Source organism: Siniperca chuatsi, linkage group LG8, assembly GCF_020085105.1.
Source record: "Siniperca chuatsi isolate FFG_IHB_CAS linkage group LG8, ASM2008510v1, whole genome shotgun sequence".
Taxonomy (NCBI): Eukaryota; Metazoa; Chordata; class Actinopteri; order Centrarchiformes; family Sinipercidae; genus Siniperca; species Siniperca chuatsi.
Window position 1 is genome coordinate 8,576,188 of NC_058049.1, and position 18,980 is coordinate 8,595,167.

At 39.9% G+C, this 18,980-nt stretch overlaps 1 protein-coding gene across 1 annotated transcript; it reads left to right on the plus strand.

Moving 5' to 3' along the window:
* The first annotated feature begins 10,249 nt into the window (after window positions 1-10,249).
* spon2b (spondin 2b, extracellular matrix protein) lies at window positions 10,250-18,906 on the plus strand. The gene is made up of 6 exons (XM_044205877.1): window positions 10,250-10,404; window positions 11,881-12,151; window positions 12,561-12,784; window positions 13,997-14,188; window positions 14,599-14,785; window positions 17,782-18,906. Exons 2-6 carry the CDS (start codon window positions 11,917-11,919, stop codon window positions 17,958-17,960), a joined length of 1,017 nt encoding a protein of 338 aa, XP_044061812.1. The 5' UTR covers window positions 10,250-10,404; window positions 11,881-11,916; the 3' UTR covers window positions 17,961-18,906.
* Window positions 18,907-18,980: the final 74 nt, after the last annotated feature.

Below are 18,980 nucleotides of genomic sequence, written 5' to 3' on the forward strand. Positions count from 1 at the left end.
AGGCTTAGTCAAACCTGTAACTGATTCTTTAGTGTAACAAACATTTGTATTTTCATATTAGCAATTAGAGGTTTGGTATGATCAACTTGACTCTGCTTTGTTGGCCTTAGTCAATAGCAGAAGACTGTGTTTATGCTGGAAAGCTCCCAGGTCTAAATTTGTGGAAGTATGAAACAGGATGATTCTGAAAAAGATGCAGACATGCTTTCAACCTTTCTCAGGAAAAACTGTGGTTAAAAAAAGTACTATTTTAGAGTAAGAAGAAATCAAATATTTGCTGGCATCTTGCTTTAGTAATTCAAAATATTTTTGATTGGAACAGCCATTGTGCAATGTTTTTCAGTCAAAATGTCCATCTGTGTGGCAGACTATCAGAAATCCAGTCCAGTTACTCTTGCTTGTGAGAAATGTTGATATGCTTATCGCACGTGTTCAAGTTGTTTAAAAAGGAATTACCGCACTGGTAGTGATGCAATCGAAATGTTTTTGATTTTCTGGCTTCAGATTCAACAACAGCCCAGCAGCATCACACTTTTCTAACTGTCGCCTCTTCCAAGTTTTGCAAGGTCTAATTAAAATCAACAGTATTTTTGGAGACAGCTTTCTACAACAACAACACCATCTTTCCATAGATCAAACATCACTTCATTCACCTCTTACTGCTGCAACAATGCCAAAAGTTGCATGTTTCAGCTTTAAACTGTATGGCTAAGAAGATGAAAAAGCCAAAGTGGGACTTTACATCCCATGCTTTCTTTTAAAACAGAGAATTACAATGTGTCAATACCGCAGCCTTGGGCCTTAATGCTAAACTGTTGCTCCCACTTCCTCCCTCATTTGGATCTCCCTGTCGCTCCATCCAGACATGTCAACAGAACACACATGGAGAAAACCGAAACCGGCTTTATCACAGTTTCTTCTCTTATTGAAATATATGTAGGCACTTTTGCAACCTGACAAAATTAGACCACACCGTGTTGTTGTCGGAGCACCATATTTCAAGTCAAAACTTTGATTAGTGAAACCTGCACTGAAGCACAAGACTTCTGTGCTGGAAAACTGATCTCTCATTTAATGTTTTTTCTTTCTTTTTCCCTTTTTCTGTTTGCGAAGGGGCCCTGTAAATCATGTCCTTTATACCTCCGGCCGGGGGTTCACCGCCTCACCGCAGGGTGGGAGGAGAGCATGATGGGAAAAACATGATGGGATCTTGCTTTAGTGGGTCAGAGAGAGAGACAGAGAGGAAGAAAAAGGGTAAAAGAGAGTGAGGGGCTGTGAAGGAGGTAGGAGGAGCTGTCTACACTGGATGAGAGAGAGACACACAGACAGCAGGGGGTAAAATATTGATATATAGTGAGACAGAGAAAGAGAAATAAAGACAGAAGAATATGAAGACATAAAACCACAGTAACAGCAATAAAAATCAGACTCCCTATTTCAAAACATTTTTAAGTAACCGGCAAGGTTTAGACCCAATTCCATACTGGGCATAAAAACAGAATTAAAAGTAATAAAAAAACATAAATACAGGATAGTAATGACAGGCCTCTTCACTTATTAGCACAGGGAAAGAAAATGGAAAGGCTGCAGTTGCAGATATTTTATAGATTGTTAGAAGACAATCCAATAAATTTTTTGCAAGCATTTTTATTGAAAAAGATACTATACACAATATTTTGGTCTTCCCCTCCTGGACGTTTAACTGGCTACCATTTTATATATTTAGCTGATGCCTTTTCCCACAGGTAATAATCAGTGGATAAGTAACTGATCCACTGATAACGATTAGATGAATAATCGATTGGTCGATCGACAGAATATTAACTTAAAATTAACTGATTCTAGCCTCTCAAATGTCAATACTTGCTGTTTTTCTCTAGTTTAGTCTCTTTATTACAGCAAATACCTGTTTTCTATTAGTTACAGCACATGACAGTTCTTTCAACTACAGCAGTTTTTGCACCCTTCATAAGCAACAATTAATGTGTACCATAGAGGTACTGTTTTCAGGATTTGATTTTCACTAATGAGAAGAGGTTGAAAGGCGGATAAAATGACTGTGCAGGTGCTGGAGATACAGAGAAATATCCCACTCAGTAATGCAGTCTCACCCACAAGAAACCATCTTTTAAATAAGATGACCTCCTGTACTAGGGATCGTGTCACTTGAATACCCAGACTTAAAGTAAATGTTACCGCTTAACCTCTGACCAAGCCTCATTAAAACCAAATGAAGAGCTACTTTTTAAAAGGGGCCCATCAGAAAAAGTACTGTGACCTATTTGGGGGCCCGACCATTTTTGAAAGCTGCACAAGACAAGAGTTTTACATAAAAATACACCGATCCTAAAGAAGTCAGACAACAGCAGACAACAGTGAGGTTTTCAAACTCTGAGAGTTGGGGGTGGGGGTGGGGGGGGGTGGGGTGCAGAGGGAGAGACGTGAGGCAAAGATAGTGTGTGAGGTGAAAGGGACAAGTGCAAGAAGGTGTTCTGAAAACAGTGGTAAGTTAGTTATTGTAGTCAGCAGCTGCAGCAGCACGGAGGCAATTAAGGTACTTAAACAGTTAGCGCCCGATTGCTGCAACTTCTATCAAAACTCCTTTGTCCATCACAAATAAACATCCCTAAATCAGCTCAGAAATCATAGAAAACAGACGCTCCTTATAAGTCCAGAACCAATCCAGTAATCCAGTGACAGTTGTTTGTAAATCCATGGGTACACTGTAAGCAGAAACTGCTCAAATGTATTTTGGAATACTTTTAATGGTGCCAATTTGCCAAAATGTAAACTAATATAGGCTAAAAATGGCTCAAACTGTAGCCCACAGCATAACTCACTGAATCCATGGCAACATTATACAATATACTTCCTTTTTACATTCCCCAAAGTATTAAGGGGACTGCCGTTTTTATCGATTTTATCTGAGATGGGGGCCGCTGTAGATTAACTTTAATTCATTTGTATTGCCAAAAATCACATACAGTATAATGTCTGAATGGGCTTTACAGGCCCACATTAGCAACAGTTCCTGACCAAGCTCAAGCTCTCTAACAACACAAAGAATAACCTACCAATAAGTCTTAGAACATAAGGAAAAATAGGCTAACTATTAGCCTTTCTGCTCCAGTAGCCTATTTTCCCAAAGTGAAATCTAGCAAAAGTTATGGCCACTCAAAGCTAAACGACAGTGACCAATATTAGATCTTTGCCTCTCCCCTCCACATGACCCCTCACTGCCATTTGGAGTCGCCCATGTGCAAATATGCTTTGTGCAGCTTTTAAAAGCCTTTCTACTAAAACTGAACAATGCAGTCCAGGTGCCAACTGCTCAGCAAATTGCCATGAAAGACACAAGAACGACTGAGAGGGCGCGAGAACAGCAGACTCAGCAGCTGTGATTTCATAAAGTTGAATTTATATGCGTTGTTTTAATACTCTGCGGTCAACTAATACCCTGGACCAGAGCTGTTCATCCATAATTCTCAGATATAAATCGCTTTGGTCTCGACATCTAATATTGGCTTGTCTGACTGTGGTGGGTTTTGATGATTGATGGCACAAACATTCAACAAAGTCACAAAGTTACAATACCAGCAGTCTGTTTCTGTGGAGTCAAACAGTAGGACTCAGATAATCTATCATCACAAGGTTGAGGCAGGTCAGACAGTTTATGTGATTGAATTCCTGTACAGCCAACATTAAAATAAGCCAATATTAAAGCCTATATAGGTGAAACCAACAGTTTCTTTATAGTGGAAGTACAAAATATTCATTCACCGTTGAACAAAGAAGCACAACAGCAACCACAGAAACATTATCCTAGCATAAACATGAGTAAAGCTTCAGCCAAACCAGAGTGAGCCATGTGCTGCATGGATATACAATATCACCATTGGCCTGCAGCTTCCATTAGAGGGGACACACACACACAAATACACAATCTATCCAGAAATGTGTAAATGAATTTACATGCACACAGATTGCTCCCACACAGTGGAGGAAATTATTCCCGGAAATCAGGGGTGATTATTGCTCTAACAAGGCCCCAGGGATACGCTGAGTGGAGGTTAGGGGAGAGAACAGTGTGAAAAAGGTTGAATGTTAAGACCAGGTGTCGGTGAGAAGTAAGAGAGCGTGTGTGTGTGTTTATGTGAGTTACTGTTTTTGTATGAGGGAAAGTAAGAGAGACAGGGAGAGAGTGACTGATTACGATGGATAAATGAATGACATGTGATTGATGTGTTTTTAAACCTCTTGTTGTGTCCATGTGTGCATGACTGTTTATCAGTATTTCCAGATTCACTGTGGTCAGTGCTAGACCTCTCTTAAACAAAGCCAGAGAGTCAAAACAATGACCTCACATTATGTCACCATAGCAACACTGGCCATTACTCTAACATCAACAAACTGTTGTTTTGTTTACAGGCTATCCGGTCCAGTGGATTGACATATGGTGGCCCCTTGGCGGCCTTCAGCATCTTGACATTCACCCAGTCACTGAAATCAATGTGTTCAGCTTTACTTCCTACTTTCTGCTAGAAAGTTCAATGATGTTACCTGGCAAAAAAGCCAATTCCAGCTTGTAAACCTGTGTTGGATAATATTTCTTAGCAATGAAAGTTCGTGCCTGCATATAAAAAGGATCGAATCTGTTTCACAACCTTTGCTGATATGAAACACCGGAGAGGCTAGTGGGTGCAGCCAAGGGCAACTATTGTGCTGGCTGATTCAAGTTTTTAACATGTAAGAAACGCCATGAGCAACACCAACATTAGTGCATTTGCATCTTAAATTTTTGTCCAAATTTTCCTATGTTGGAAGTTTATCAGAACCAAATCAATGAGATTAGATTTATCGATGTTGACTCTAGTGCAGATAATATGTCCTTCCCAAATCTTGCAAATGGATGGCAGTGCACATACGTTCATTCTGCAAAAGGGCATGTCCAATTCAGACACTTGGATCAGTTCATATTGGTTCTGAACATTCTAGTGCCTTAACAGTGTTACAATTAACTGTAGGAATTGGAGGTTACTCAGGACACTTACTTAACAATTTTCCACCCAATCAGCCAATTAACTCATTACATTTAGTAATGATCCAAATGTAAATAAAATCTCAACCCATCACCAAAATTCAAAACACAGGACTGGAAGCTGCTCCCAAACTCACAGATCTTATAATAAACTGACTAAATCTAGACAGATTAATTTACATCATAAATATTTCTGAAGAAAGCAGAAGGCAGGTATATAATTTAGTTGAAGTTCTAACAAGATTTCAGCTCTTGTTGATCTGGCAACGCCAGTGGTTACTGGTGGTAACGGCAAGTGGGTTTTAATAACACAGGTTGAAAAGTTCTGTTGGAAATGTCACATGTATCAACATCATGTGTGATTCATGTGTGTTGTTAAAGTCAATAATTGGCCTTTTTCCGTCATCCCATTAGCAGCCACAATCGCAGGCAAGTATCTTTTAAATTACATGTGAACTGATCAACACAAGCACCTAAAAATGTCATGTCAGAAAGTATGTGTCAGAAATTGGTTATAGTTTGCTAGTTAAGTCAGTTTTGTCCCTTGATGACTCATTTCTTAATGCTTCAAATAGATAAAAACCTTTATGTATCACTAGGAAACTAGTTTGACAGCCAGATGTAGAGCTGTATAAGCTCTAGAGTATATTTACCTCTTCCTTTAGAGATTTATTCTACTCACATATCATCGTTATTGCCACTGAAATATATAGGATGCTGACAGTACTCCCGCCTTCCCACCACAATATGTACCCACATCCTCAACTCCCACCATGGTTGCAATAGACACGTGCCAAACTCGCTTCTTTGGCCTCAGGCCCTTGTGGTGTTTCCTAATCTACATTCTCTTAAACTCTCCTCTCTTTTTACAGCTTCCATTCAAACAACATACGACTGGTAATTTTCCTACACAAACACACTATCATCTCAGACCAGTGCAATCACTTATCTAGTCATATGCTGAAAACATGTGTGCGTGAGAGTCTGTCACATCTGTCTCTGGATCAACAAGAATTCACAAACAATAACAGGAGACGAGGCAGAAACTTCAGTGTGACTTCGGTATATAAATTCAACATTCACTCACACTGCAGCAGGCAGCAAGGTATCAAATATTTCTATATTCAGGCTGTAGAAGACTGAAAAATAGCACAGAAATTACACTAGCCAGGTTTCCATCCAAATGTAGCACAAATTTTAACAGAATTTAGAGAAAATCTGCAAAAGAAAATGCGAATTCATGCACATTTCTATCCACTACTGTTGTGCAAATATTAGAAGTTGAGCTCAGCAAGATAAACAGTCGGTGGCACTAATTCTCCAGTCAGGTACCATTAAATCTTTGCAGAAGAAGAGGGCGCAACAAGATGACGTGATTAAAAGAGCATCAGTCAAACCTCTAACGGTGGAAAACAATGTAGAAAAAGGTGATAGAAATATGACGGTGTAGTCCCTCATTCGTCCAGGAGTGTTCCATCGTAGAAACTGATTACTGTAGATTACTGGGCCATCATGGAAACAAAAGAAGGTCAGTTTCAGGTGAAACTAGGCAGGGTAAACAGCAGACACTCAGGAAGACTCCTCTCGGAGGGCAGGGCCTAAGCAACACAGATTAGCTTAAATTTCTGAGTTCTCAGACCATTTTCACAATTGAGAATGACTTCCGGATGGGAGCCGAAACGTCTTGATTCTGAAAACAGTGTCCAGATGACTACGACTGAGACCTTTTCTACGGTGATAGAAATATGGCATTTATGTTTGTATGTTATGTATGTCATGTATTAATTTGAGGAAGGTTACAGTCTCCTCATTGCTCCTCAGCATCACTGAATTTGCTCAACCTACCAGCCACGGTGGCGGGTAAATAAAAATAGTATAACAGAGCGATTTGTAACATTCCACAACGCACATTGAATTGTGAGCCTGCTTGTTTCACTCGGACAATTTAACGAGGAGACACAGAAAAACATGTGGTGTTTCATCGTAGGGGTTCATATTTAAATTGTGTTGATTGATTCACGATGTAAACTAATGCACTGAGTAACATACAAGAAAACATTCCACCTTAAAATTGCCGGTAGCCTTTGAGCAGCAGTCTGTAGCTTGCTAACGTTTACTAGTAGAGATGAAAATACTTTCATTCATCATTCACTCCTCTGACATTTTCTTTATTTGTGATGCATTTGTAAAGAAACATTACAAAGACCCACAACCCACATATGCTGAACCCACAACGCCTGCAGGAAATGAAAGCTTGCTTTGCCACATTTCATAGCCTAGCCTATTAGATGAGCTTGACCTCTGCATGCACTGCAACTCTTTCTCAGAATGGATGTTTCGAATGTGGCTTCATTTGCTCGGCACAAGAAAGTGAATGAAATTATTGCTGGTAAAAAAAGAGTGGCTGGAAGATTTTGGAATCCACCAGCCACAGTGGCAGATGGACACTAAAGTTAATTTCCAACACTGTTCCTCAAAGATCTGATGTTTTTGTCTGCGGCTGTTTTTAGTCTCTCCAGTGGACGGTTAAGTCACATGCTTCATGTATGTCATGATTTATTCATTAAGTCTGTTTCCATTGCATTTTGTTGCATTTTGCTTTTATCAATACATCAACTTTTCAACCTCTGCCATGCATAAAACTTTTTTGCAATATTTCGAGTTTTTATTTTTGGCGTTTCCATTCAGCTGTTTTTATTCTCAAACTGAAAATGCGTATGAAAACAGGTGAATGAAAACGCACCTACTGAGACGGAAAGTGGGTTAAAATAAACATGGACTTGCAAAGAACATAGTGATGAAGTCTGTGTGATACAGTCAAAAGCATGGGTAAGCAAGGGTCGGAGGTCTGCAATAGAGCAACAGACCAGGAGCTGGTCAGAAGCCTGATCCTGGACTACTGATCCTGGACTACTGGATATCTGCAGACACAGGAATATAAAGGATGGTCTTTCTAGTGAGTATGGCACCCTGCTGCCTTTTAAGGTGTGATAATATACGTGGAATGAAGTGATGACGCAATGTGCTAAGATGCATACCATGTACATGTGATACCTGTAAATCCACCTCATGAATTAAGCCAGCAGTACTCTTGAGTCCCAGGGACCAAAACTAAAAACCCACTTCAGCCATGTTGCTCATGCTTCTTCCTTCATTTTGTTTAAATTGAATACAGTATAGTTATAGTTATGATGGTGGTGACGAGTTAACTTTCCTTTTTCAAATGCCACTGACTGAAAGCAGACTGGACTCTAAAGTCCAAACAATAAATCCTGGAAATTGAGAGAGGTTGAGTGAGGGCAACTGTGTGTGTAGATGTGTTAGTTTGTAAGAAACGTGACCATATGGAAATCATTAGATGTGGGCTGATTCAGCATGCTGGCACATTTTTGTGTTTTCAAGTGAGCGCGTGGAGTGTTGTCTACCACCTCCAGGTTCAGTAAGTCAAGCACCACACCCCGACCTCCACACACACACACACACACACACACACACACACACACACACACATACCCTCTATAACCTGGCAAAGAGACTGAAGACACACAACACAGGAGAAAGCAGCAGCTGTTATCATGGCTGCCGGTAGATGTGGTAGTCACACATCACACACTGTAAAACACTCTGAGAGACACTGCATCGTCTGTTCACTCTATACCAAAGTTTTCTACTGCAAATGTAACCACAAACACTTCATGTTTGTTTTTGTGAGTTAGTTTACAGCATGTTATTTGTAGACAATGTGTAAATACTGTTAGACATTACAGCTCAAAACTTAAGATAATAATCTGTTGATTATATGATGATAACTGAATGCATTACTTACTTACTGTGGTAGCACTTTAAATACAAAAGTGATGTTCTGACACTATGTTGTGGTTACAGCTGTACAAGTTTTTTTGAAAAAATACACCTGCCTCAACATCTTTAATCACAAGGTGGGGCTACAATAGCGATATGTGTTCAGCTTCCACTTAATGAGACATTATGATATTACTACCAAAAATTACATTTTGCCATGAAGTATTGCCATTGGAAGGAAATATCTGTGCACAGAGGTGACAAATCAAAACTTGAGTAATACGAAAATATCTCCTAAACAGCAACAAGCGACCACGCCATCCAGAAAATCAGAACTCACCAGAAGCTTCAATGTCATACTTTACAGTCAGCAGCTGAAACACAGCCTTTGTAATGCAAGAAATGACCAAAGTCACATTCATGTTATCACCATATCCAACTTTGCAATATGCGACTTTGTCTTACTTTTGATTTTCACAATGTAGTTCATAAGTACAACTCTTTTGTGTGTGTGTGTGTGTGTATATATATATATATATATATATATATATATATATATATATATATATATATATATATATAATATGTTAGTTTTGTGATTAGTTATACCCTAACTGCATAACAATGTGACAGCTGTGCTGCTGCTGCCAGGAAGGTAGGAAATCAAAAATTCTGTGGTGCAGTTAAGAAAACACTGAAGTATACACAATTTGAAATAAATGGAATATATGACCGATTGAGTCCTGTACAAATCCAAATTCATAAGTACTATTCACATCTGAAACAGCCTGACGCAACACCAAAAAAAGAAAGAAAACATCGTCTCTTTGTATCTTAAAGCCCATAATTCCTCAACATTTTGTTGGATGATGCCTCAACTCCCTGACTTTATGAGGCCCTGAAAAACACATCAAAGGAGTTATGCAGTTTCACTGTGACACAGGCAATATAACTTCCTACATGAGTTAAAAAGCAGTACTGGGATTGGATCTAGCAGCTCAGCCGCTATTTAAAAATCTGACCAAGAGACATTTAGAGAATTCTAGAAATACATGATTAGCCTCATTAGTCATATCTGTAGGTATAGAGACAATATCACACTGTAAAATGACAATCTACCCACGAAGCTGAACAGGACCCCTGGCTGAGCATCCACAACTGCTGAACACATTAGCCAGATAATGGGCTATTTAAAAAGAGTAGGAGAGAGAGGAGGAGGACAGTGGAGGAGGGAGAGCCAAAGTCAAAGGGCATGAAGGGGGCAGGGAAGTCATTGACAAGCAGATAGAAAGTACTGAAATAAAAGTGAAGCAAGTTGAAGAGGGGAGTGGAGCAAGAGGGGGGAGGAGGGGGAAGAAATGGGAGAAAGGAGGGAAAGAGGGAGAGGAGAGAGAGGGGTGAACCTCCTGGAAGACATAAAAAGGCGAAAGAGGACTTGAAGCCTTGCAGTCACTCTTCCTGACAGCCACATCCACCGCTCTCCTCTCCCCTTCTCCTCACCTTCAGCCCTCCTCTCCACTCATCTGCTGCAACCCTTCATTCATCTGGAACCCTGAGCATAATCAGTGAGTAGTTTCTACACCACATCTTCATCCTGTTGCCACATGACAGTACAGAGATCCTTACATTTGGAAGACTGCATTCATCAGTCTGTACAAATTAATGGAAATGACAGCTGTATTATAGAAGGCTACCAAGTATGCATGTATAATCGCTGGCAAAAATTTCTGTAACACTTGAATTGTATGCAATCATATTAAAGCGAAAACAAATTCAGATACTGACAGAGTAAGCAAACATCTGACAAGGAAGTATGGATGTAACAGATTTTATATGGATGCAATGTATTATATTTAGGAAGAATTAGTGTTGCAGTGAAAAGCAAAAATCTGCAGACAAACGTTAAAAGCATCCGGCTCTACTTTTGTAAAAATATGTCAATTGCAATAGCACTCACTTTCATTTAATCAAAATTTAAATTAATAAGATTTAGAATACATTTTTTTGTAAAATAAGCAAGTCTACACATTTATTAACTCTGCATTAAGCAGAATTTGATTAAATTATATTTATTTGATTAAGCAACATACTAAAACAGCATATCACTATATGTGCATGCTGTACATGTCTATACCTCTTAGAAGCAAAGTTGTGCTTCATAGAAACTTTGCATATCCCACAAGGGAACATAGCACCAGGACTCTTCACTAGTCAGAGACTGTCCACACATATTCATGAAAGAGTTTTTAATAATACTGTTAAAAGAGAAGGACTTGAGAGAGAAGACCCACACCACTCAAGAGTCACTGAAAGAGCTCAGGGGATTGCAGGATCAGTGCCATGTTGCTGTCAGCTGGCATAGCTTTATTCTATTAAATAATATCTTTGAGGTAGGAATGTAGAGCTCACCAGGCTGTAACCACAGCAACAACAAAGACAAAACTTTCAGTATTTGCAACTAAATTAATTCCTTCTGCTACTTCTACACAGCTTAACTGAGTTTACAAGTCTAAACAGTGGAAAAACAGTGGAGAAGGTTTAAGTGAAAAATGTTCCCACTGACTCACATGTCCCACTTGTTAAACTCGACACTGACGCTGCAACCAGCTGCTTTGCCCTTTCACCAATTCTCCGTCTCATTCTTGTCATGTACCAGATCTGACAGGTAAAGGAAAACTGCAAGTAGACACGTCAAAATAAATAAGACACACGATAACTATCTGCAAATCAGACCATTGCAAAACTTTTAAAGGCACAGGGACAGAGGCAATGAATGCGTATAAAAAAAGTGAAGAAATCCTCTTTGGTAGAATAAAACTGGTTGAATCCTTAGAATAAAGACATTTATGGTAACACTTGGTAAAAGTGCCATAAATCAAACCTCTTGGGGTGTAGCAACAGCAGAGCAGAAAGCTTGAAAAACTGTGTAGTATGTGGCGATTGCACTTGTACACATTTACTGCTGGATGACTCAGCTTGATAGAAAAATTACAAGTGACTTTTCTCCTTTCTTTGTCCTCCTGTTTATATATCTCCTTCAGGTCCCTCATCCTCCCCCCTAATCAGCCCTCATTATCATGAACACCACAAGGAGCATCCTCTCCATCTCTGAGGCCCTCTACCACCTGATCGTCATGACACTGACACTGGGCCAAGGTGTTTATTCAATGCCTGTTCCTACTGACGTCCCCATGTGCACGGCCTCAGAAACTGCCCAGTACAGGCTAACATTTACCGGCAAGTGGACCCAGGCAGCTTTCCCTAAACAGTATCCTGTCTACCGTCCCCCTGCACAGTGGTCAAACCTTATTGGTAAGTGCACAGCAAGCTGGTGTCGAACTGTACTCTCATTGGCCACAGTATTGGAAGCAGATGTCGAACAGTATACTGACTGGATGAGTAACAGGAAGCTAATGTAGAAAACTACATACAGAGAAATCCAGAGAAGAAGAATGCCCTGATTGGTCAGTATACAGGAAGTAAATGGCAAAAATATCTCCTATTTGTTAAAAGTAGAAAAGATACAATTAAATGTTTCTTCCCAGTGAATGCCACTGATTTTTGTTTCAATCTGATACAATCTTCTCAAAAATGTTTCTTCTATCCTTTTGCAGAGATTTATATAAACTGACAAATGCAGTTTATATACATCATCTATACATGATGACTGCAGACTAATACCTGTTGCAACAACTAACTTCCTTCCTCTCTCTGCTCTTAGGGGTGACTCACAGCTCTGACTACCACATCTGGCAGCGTAATGAGTTTGCCAGCAACGGAGTGAGGGAGTTTGCGGAGAAAGGTGAGGCCTGGATGCTCATGAAGGAAGTCGAGGCGGCCGGCGAACGCATCCAGAGCGTTTATGGGATCCTCTCCGCTCCCGCTGTTGTGGGAGGCACAGGCCAGATGAACACTGAGTTTGAGGTCTTCGCCAGGCACTCCTATGTAAGTCACTAAGCTGGTTTCCTTCAGTCTGGGTCAGGGCATTAAGTATATCTGAGGCCTTTTTCTGACAGGTCAATATACAACAAGTGGTGCGATGCTTTCCTTAGCCTAGGTCAGAGGGCTAAAGAACTTCTTAAAAATGTTGCCAATCATAGCTCTTGTTAAGACAAAGGACATTTTTTTCTTATCTTCATATGTAGTTCATATGTAGCCATCATTCTTATGCACAATTGAGTGCATAGATCATGCAGATTTCCAGTTTTACCATATTATAAACTGAATATTTTGAAGTAAAAAGCAAGTCTTTGTAAGAATTATCAAACCAACTGTCTGTTGTAAACATCCATTGCACCTTGCAGAGGTCCTAACTGGTACAACTTTGACCTACCATATTTACTGTAGTTGAGCAGTGTACCATCATGATGGACATTTTGGGTGCATTCACTGTTGTTTAACTTCCAACTACGTATTTAACATACCTGGGTTAAACTACATCAGGAGTGTGGTTACCCCTGTAGTGTCTTTTTAGCCAAGTAATAAGTTGTCATACTACTGGTACGTGCTGATCATAAAAAGCATTAGATTATGAGAAAGAGCTGCATTATACCTTTTTAACTAGGTTGATGCAGCAAAAATGGTTAATGCTACTATAAAAACAGCTCCAGACAGTTTTTTCCATATGCTGCACCCCAAAGAGAGCTTGAAATGAAGCAAGACTAATTTATGTCTCTATAAATTATGTAAAACTCTGCAGGAGTTGGCTGTTAAAATTCCTACTCATGAGTCTCTGGGTAGGTCATAAATTTGGGGACACATCTGACCCAACACATTATAGGCTTGGACAAGAAATGAGACAGAGGGAGGAGAAAGGGAAGGTGTGACTTGAAGGTGAGAGAAATAGCAAAAAGGCCAGTTGGAGACAAAAGATGCTCACCAACACAAAACAAACTATACTCTGGTACTGAAATAACGACACATAGGGAGGTGGGTGAGTTACTGGACTACGAATCCCTACTATGATGATACGTGCATCTAAGTGAACATATTGTAAAATAACAACCCTTTTCCATTCTCTTTCCCGCCCATGTCTTTCTCCTTTTCTCTCTCCTTATCTCCATCTTGCACTCTGACTCACCCCCTCATTTCCCTCTCTTTCTTTTTTCTCTCTCTATGCTCCACCTCCCTCCCCATGGTCTACTTCCTCCTCTGCAGCTGTCGTTTATCGTGCGTATCGTTCCAAGCCCAGACTGGTTTGTGGGTGTGGACAGCGTTGACCTATGTGATGGCGAACACTGGAAAGAGAATGTGTCGCTGGAGCTTTTCCCATACGATGCAGGAACAGACAGCGGGTTCACCTTCTCTTCTCCAAACTTCGAGACCATCCCACAGGACAAAATCACACAGGTGGGTCAGCCAGAGCCAAGTGCAACATCCATCAATCCAAACAGGGACATGACCTTAAAGTTGCTTGATAAAACCAGCATTGTATGCCACTTTATAAAGAAGAAGCATAATCAACTCAATTTGGCAACAGAAGATAAAACAAATATCTTGAAGGCTTTGTTGACCTTTTGTGTTTACTGTGTTGTTTCATCCAAGATATGCAATGTTTTAGCACACTGTGTATATAGTGGACAGCACAAACTATTATTATCAACATTGACATGAGCACTGTAGCACCCTAAATACTCAACACACTAAGATCTTATTTGCCACAAATCATGCATTCCTTTGACATAATTAAAAGGCCTCCTTTCACCTCCAATGAATCACCATATATTCATTGTTATTCCTTGTCGATTTCCCCTCCATAGATCACTTCTTCCTTCCCTAGCCACCCTGCCAACTCCTTTTTCTACCCCCGCCTGAAGCACCTGCCACCCATCGCCAAGGTAATGCTGACCAAGATAAAGAAGACTAATCAGATCATCAGCCTACCTGTGGAGCCCACCCAGTCCAACCAACTGCCAACAGGAAATGAAATTGAGGACACACTCATAAGTAAGTCTGAGGACCATAAATACTGGCTAAAATGTGGTATATTGATGAGTATAAGGCACTTGCATGATAACAGTAATCATATTTATAAATGACCACAACCAATAAAAGAAAAAACTGAATGGTGCTGTAATTATGTTTTAATTACTATAAGTACATTATAACGAACAGATGTGAATTAAATCAGCCCTGTGTCAAAATAGCGCAGGGAGCTGCGCTGATGTGGGTGTGGTGCTACAGGTACCGGTGAGACTGAAGTTTCGTTAGGAAAGTTGTCACGATAGCAGCGTTTTTATCTTTCATCAGGACGACTGTGAGGTAAACAGTATAAATATGGCATTCATGTTATATCATATAATAATCCACCAGGAATATGCACATGTATTTGATTGGTCAATGCAGTGCTTTGCCAGATGACGCTGCGTTTTGGCAAAAGTTGTACTTGGTTGAACTTTTTTGTCAAAAAACCCTGTTTTTTTTTTGTTGGAGCACCCTGTGTTGGCATCTCCACAGTGCCGCCAGACTGGCCCCATTCAAATGAATGAGAGGGCTGCATTTTTTCACACAGAATCAAAGTTGGTTAGGACGCAGCCTTGCAGTCGATTAAAATATGTGATGTCTTTAAAATGTACAAGTTCAGTTTAGTTCAAACTAAATTTTCACCCACCTGAGGAGTTTTTGACCACTAGTAGTGCTATGGAGCAATGTTTTTAAGGGCACAAGGATGCACACTTGTGAGTAAACGGACAAATTCCTGCCGCTGGTTTCACACTATTCCGCTGATTAACAGTGGCTGACAGTATTGTTCAGAGAAGCGTAACGATGCACCAGGATAGGCAGGGAAGAAGAAGACTACAAGCTAGCTATTTTAATTATTTAAAAATTGGCTTTGCAGATGTTTTATGAGGAAGGAAATGCATTCAACAGGGTTTGTTAGGCCTCAAGGATACATACAATTCATTTTGGTAAGAAATGCTGAATGTAAACATAACACTGTTTGTTTACGAAAAACTAAAATATGAATATTTTGCAGGTATAAGATAAACATTTTTAAATAAAATACAAGCACTTATACATAGCTGGCACAATATGCTGAAATATGGATTAGTAAAATCAACATGCAAACAATGTTCTCGCAATACTGCAGATTTGCATCCACCATTCCTACCTTAAGCTGCCTCTCTCCGTTGCACTTGCACTGATCAAATAACATACACATTTAAGAAAAAAAAACACATATGCTCTAAGTTGTGCAAAACACAGATGTAGGTTTTCACACAATGCTAGGAGCTTGGGTCTTGGTCTTTTGCTGACCCAATTGAAAGCATTTGGGAACCCTTACAGGGCCACACACAAACTTAATTACTTCCAACCAGAAACCAGAGAAGCCAAGTGAGGGTAGGGCATCAGAAAATGCCAGGGCCACATCTGGCATCCAGTGGAAAAGTCTAAAGATGAGAGGCTGAGAAAGTGAAAGAGTATTTCACGTACGTAGAAATTATGTACAGCAACGTTTGGGTCGTGACCCAAAATAGAATGCAGACATGCATGTTTTAACAAGATCTGCATCCATAAGGTGAAGCTGGATTTACTTAATGTTGGTTACCAGACTGTTAAAATTTAAGAGTCCCTGCTGTACAGATTAGTGGCAATAGTAAAAAAACAAAAACCTGCAAGCAAGAATAGGAAGACAGCTTGGAAAAATAAAGATGAAGAGAGTGTGAAATTACAAGTAAAGCCAACAATGCAGAAGTCTAACAACCTGATGTTCTCCAATATAACAAGAAGGGGGAAAAATAACCTTTTATGAAAACACAATTCACCACAGAAAAACTAAACAGATGACTTGACCAGGAAAGTTTTTTCTGTGGGGGGAAACAGATAGCGTGTCAACCTGGCAGTAGAGCTGACAGTGCGGTAATCAGAGTCAGTGTTCAGGGTTACTGTAAAGCTTTGACTCAGCATCACAGACTACAAGTCCGTTCCCCTGACTACCCATCAACAAACAACAGAGAGGTGCCAAGAATCTTTTGGGGTTTCCTGCCTTGGTCCCAATGCTCATCCTACCCCTCCATCTGTTTATCCTTCCCTCCCTCCATTAATCCCTCCATCTCTTTTATGCCTTCTCCCCAGGGCTTGAACAACTTTCATTATAGCTTAGCAATCACCTGCTCTAGATTGCATCTGTGAAATACAATCCCGATGTAAAATAAGATAAATCAGCTTTGCTTCTTACAGCACGTTATCCTTCCCTCTGTCCTTAATGGACACACAAGACAGGGACATTTGACTTGCTTGTTTCATCCCTCCATTCGACCGTCCATCCGTACCCCCTCCCATCCTTCTGCTTTTCTACTCTTTAACTGACAACTAAGTCTGTGATACATATCAGCTGTACGCAAGCTCACAACAAGGTTGGCTGAGGTAGCCCAGCAAGTTCATGAGAGAGAAAGGGAGCTGAAAAATGTATGAAAAAAGGCAGCTCCCTTTCCCTGTATTACAGTTGAGGTGCCTTTTAGCTCATTAAGTGGTAGCACTGTTTTACTGTGAGGGCTATACTGAAAAAGAGCAAGCACAGTCAGCAAAAACTCACTCAATAAATGAAGGTTAAAAAAGTTTGTCACAATTAAACTCCAGCAGCACAACCACTGCCAAGAATCTATAATGAGAAGCTATTGGTTCATAAAGAGCTACACGCACAGCATGCCACCATTTCTTATAATTCCCTTTCATTATTATATTCACAAGACAAGTTAGGGTTGAAGAGCTGTGATTTTCCCTAGTATGACTAATTCCTGTCCTTTCCATTCAAACCTATAAAAGGAAACTCAAATTTCCACTCACAAATGTCAACCATTTGCCACTTCCACACAATGAATACAGTATATTGGAAAAGGAGGTAAGACACTCCAATGCAAGAGCTAGAAAGCAATAACTCTGCTAAATTACAAACCAAACCTAAATGTTAATGTGATTATAATGCCCTCCTCTCAACGTAGATACTCCTCTGGACTGCGAGGTGTCACTGTGGTCTCCTTGGGGCTTGTGCAAAGGCAAGTGTGGAGACTCAGGCGTGCAGCACCGCACACGCTACATCCTAATGCACCCAGCCAACAACGGAGCAGCCTGTCCCCTGCTGGAGGAAGAGAGAAAGTGCTTCCCGGACAACTGTTTATGACTAGGCCAGGAAAGGAGGGAGAAGAAAGAGAGGAGAGATAAGAAAGAGAGGAAAGCCAGGAAAGGGAGGAAGGGAAGAAGATGGAGAAACAACAATAAAAGGTCTGCGGTGTATTCACATGAGGCATAAATATGATGAACCGGACTCTCCTCTTTCCTCCCTGGCCATGCTCTCTTTCTGTGGAAATGACTAATGTACTGATTGACTGTCTGAGTGTTAAATTGGGAGAGTTACACTGCAAAAAAAGTCTCATCCTCAAGTCACATTGATAGATCTGATAGCAATAGAGAGGTGTAGTTTGGCAAACTAGCTATTAGACACCAATTCAGTTTTGGTAGATCATCAAAACTGTCTGGGGAGAGAAAAATGCTGTTTTAAACACAGCCATTAACGGAAAACCCATTTCCACATTATAATTGGGTTTGGTTTGACATTTCTGAACATCACAGACATTTGTTTGCCCACAGTGGATTATAACTCTAGCAGCTTTCATCTAGCAGATTTGGAAATAAATCCATATAAATGATACTTAAGATCTCAAATCCCTATATCCAAGAAATACTGATCAGAAAATCCAAATAATATCGTCTCCAGTACAAGGGAAAAGATGAAGCCTCAATAGGTCCATTAGAAGGTGTAGTACTAGCAGAAAAGTGAGTCAGACATAGAAATTAATGTACGGTCCTCTAAACTATGCCGCATTTAAAATAATGTTTACAGAGACATTGTTGTTGTTTTCCTAATGACAAAGAATATATTTATTGACAGGATTTTAACCTGTAGTGTACAGTATATAAAATCTGAAAGTAATAAATTGTATTCCTTTATGTTATTGAGATATTAGTTCAATACAGAAAATGTTTTCTGTAAAAATAAAAAAAAAAACTAAAAATGTACAAAAAAATGTATGTTTTCCGTATGGTCATTAAAGTGTAAATATACCTAAGATATTGTGTCCTCATTGATAACTGTTTCTTCAAGGAAGGGATGGTCTATTTTGAAGAAAAATACTGACTGAGT

Bases quoted from the DNA above. Each gene is read 5' to 3' on its own strand.
- spon2b (XM_044205877.1), top strand. From the start codon at position 11,917: ATGAACACCACAAGGAGCATCCTCTCCATCTCTGAGGCCCTCTACCAC. The intron at 14,189-14,598 runs GTGGGTCAGCCA...TCCCCTCCATAG, and splicing joins CACAGGACAAAATCACACAG to ATCACTTCTTCCTTCCCTAG. The intron at 14,786-17,781 runs GTAAGTCTGAGG...CTCTCAACGTAG, and splicing joins AATTGAGGACACACTCATAA to ATACTCCTCTGGACTGCGAG.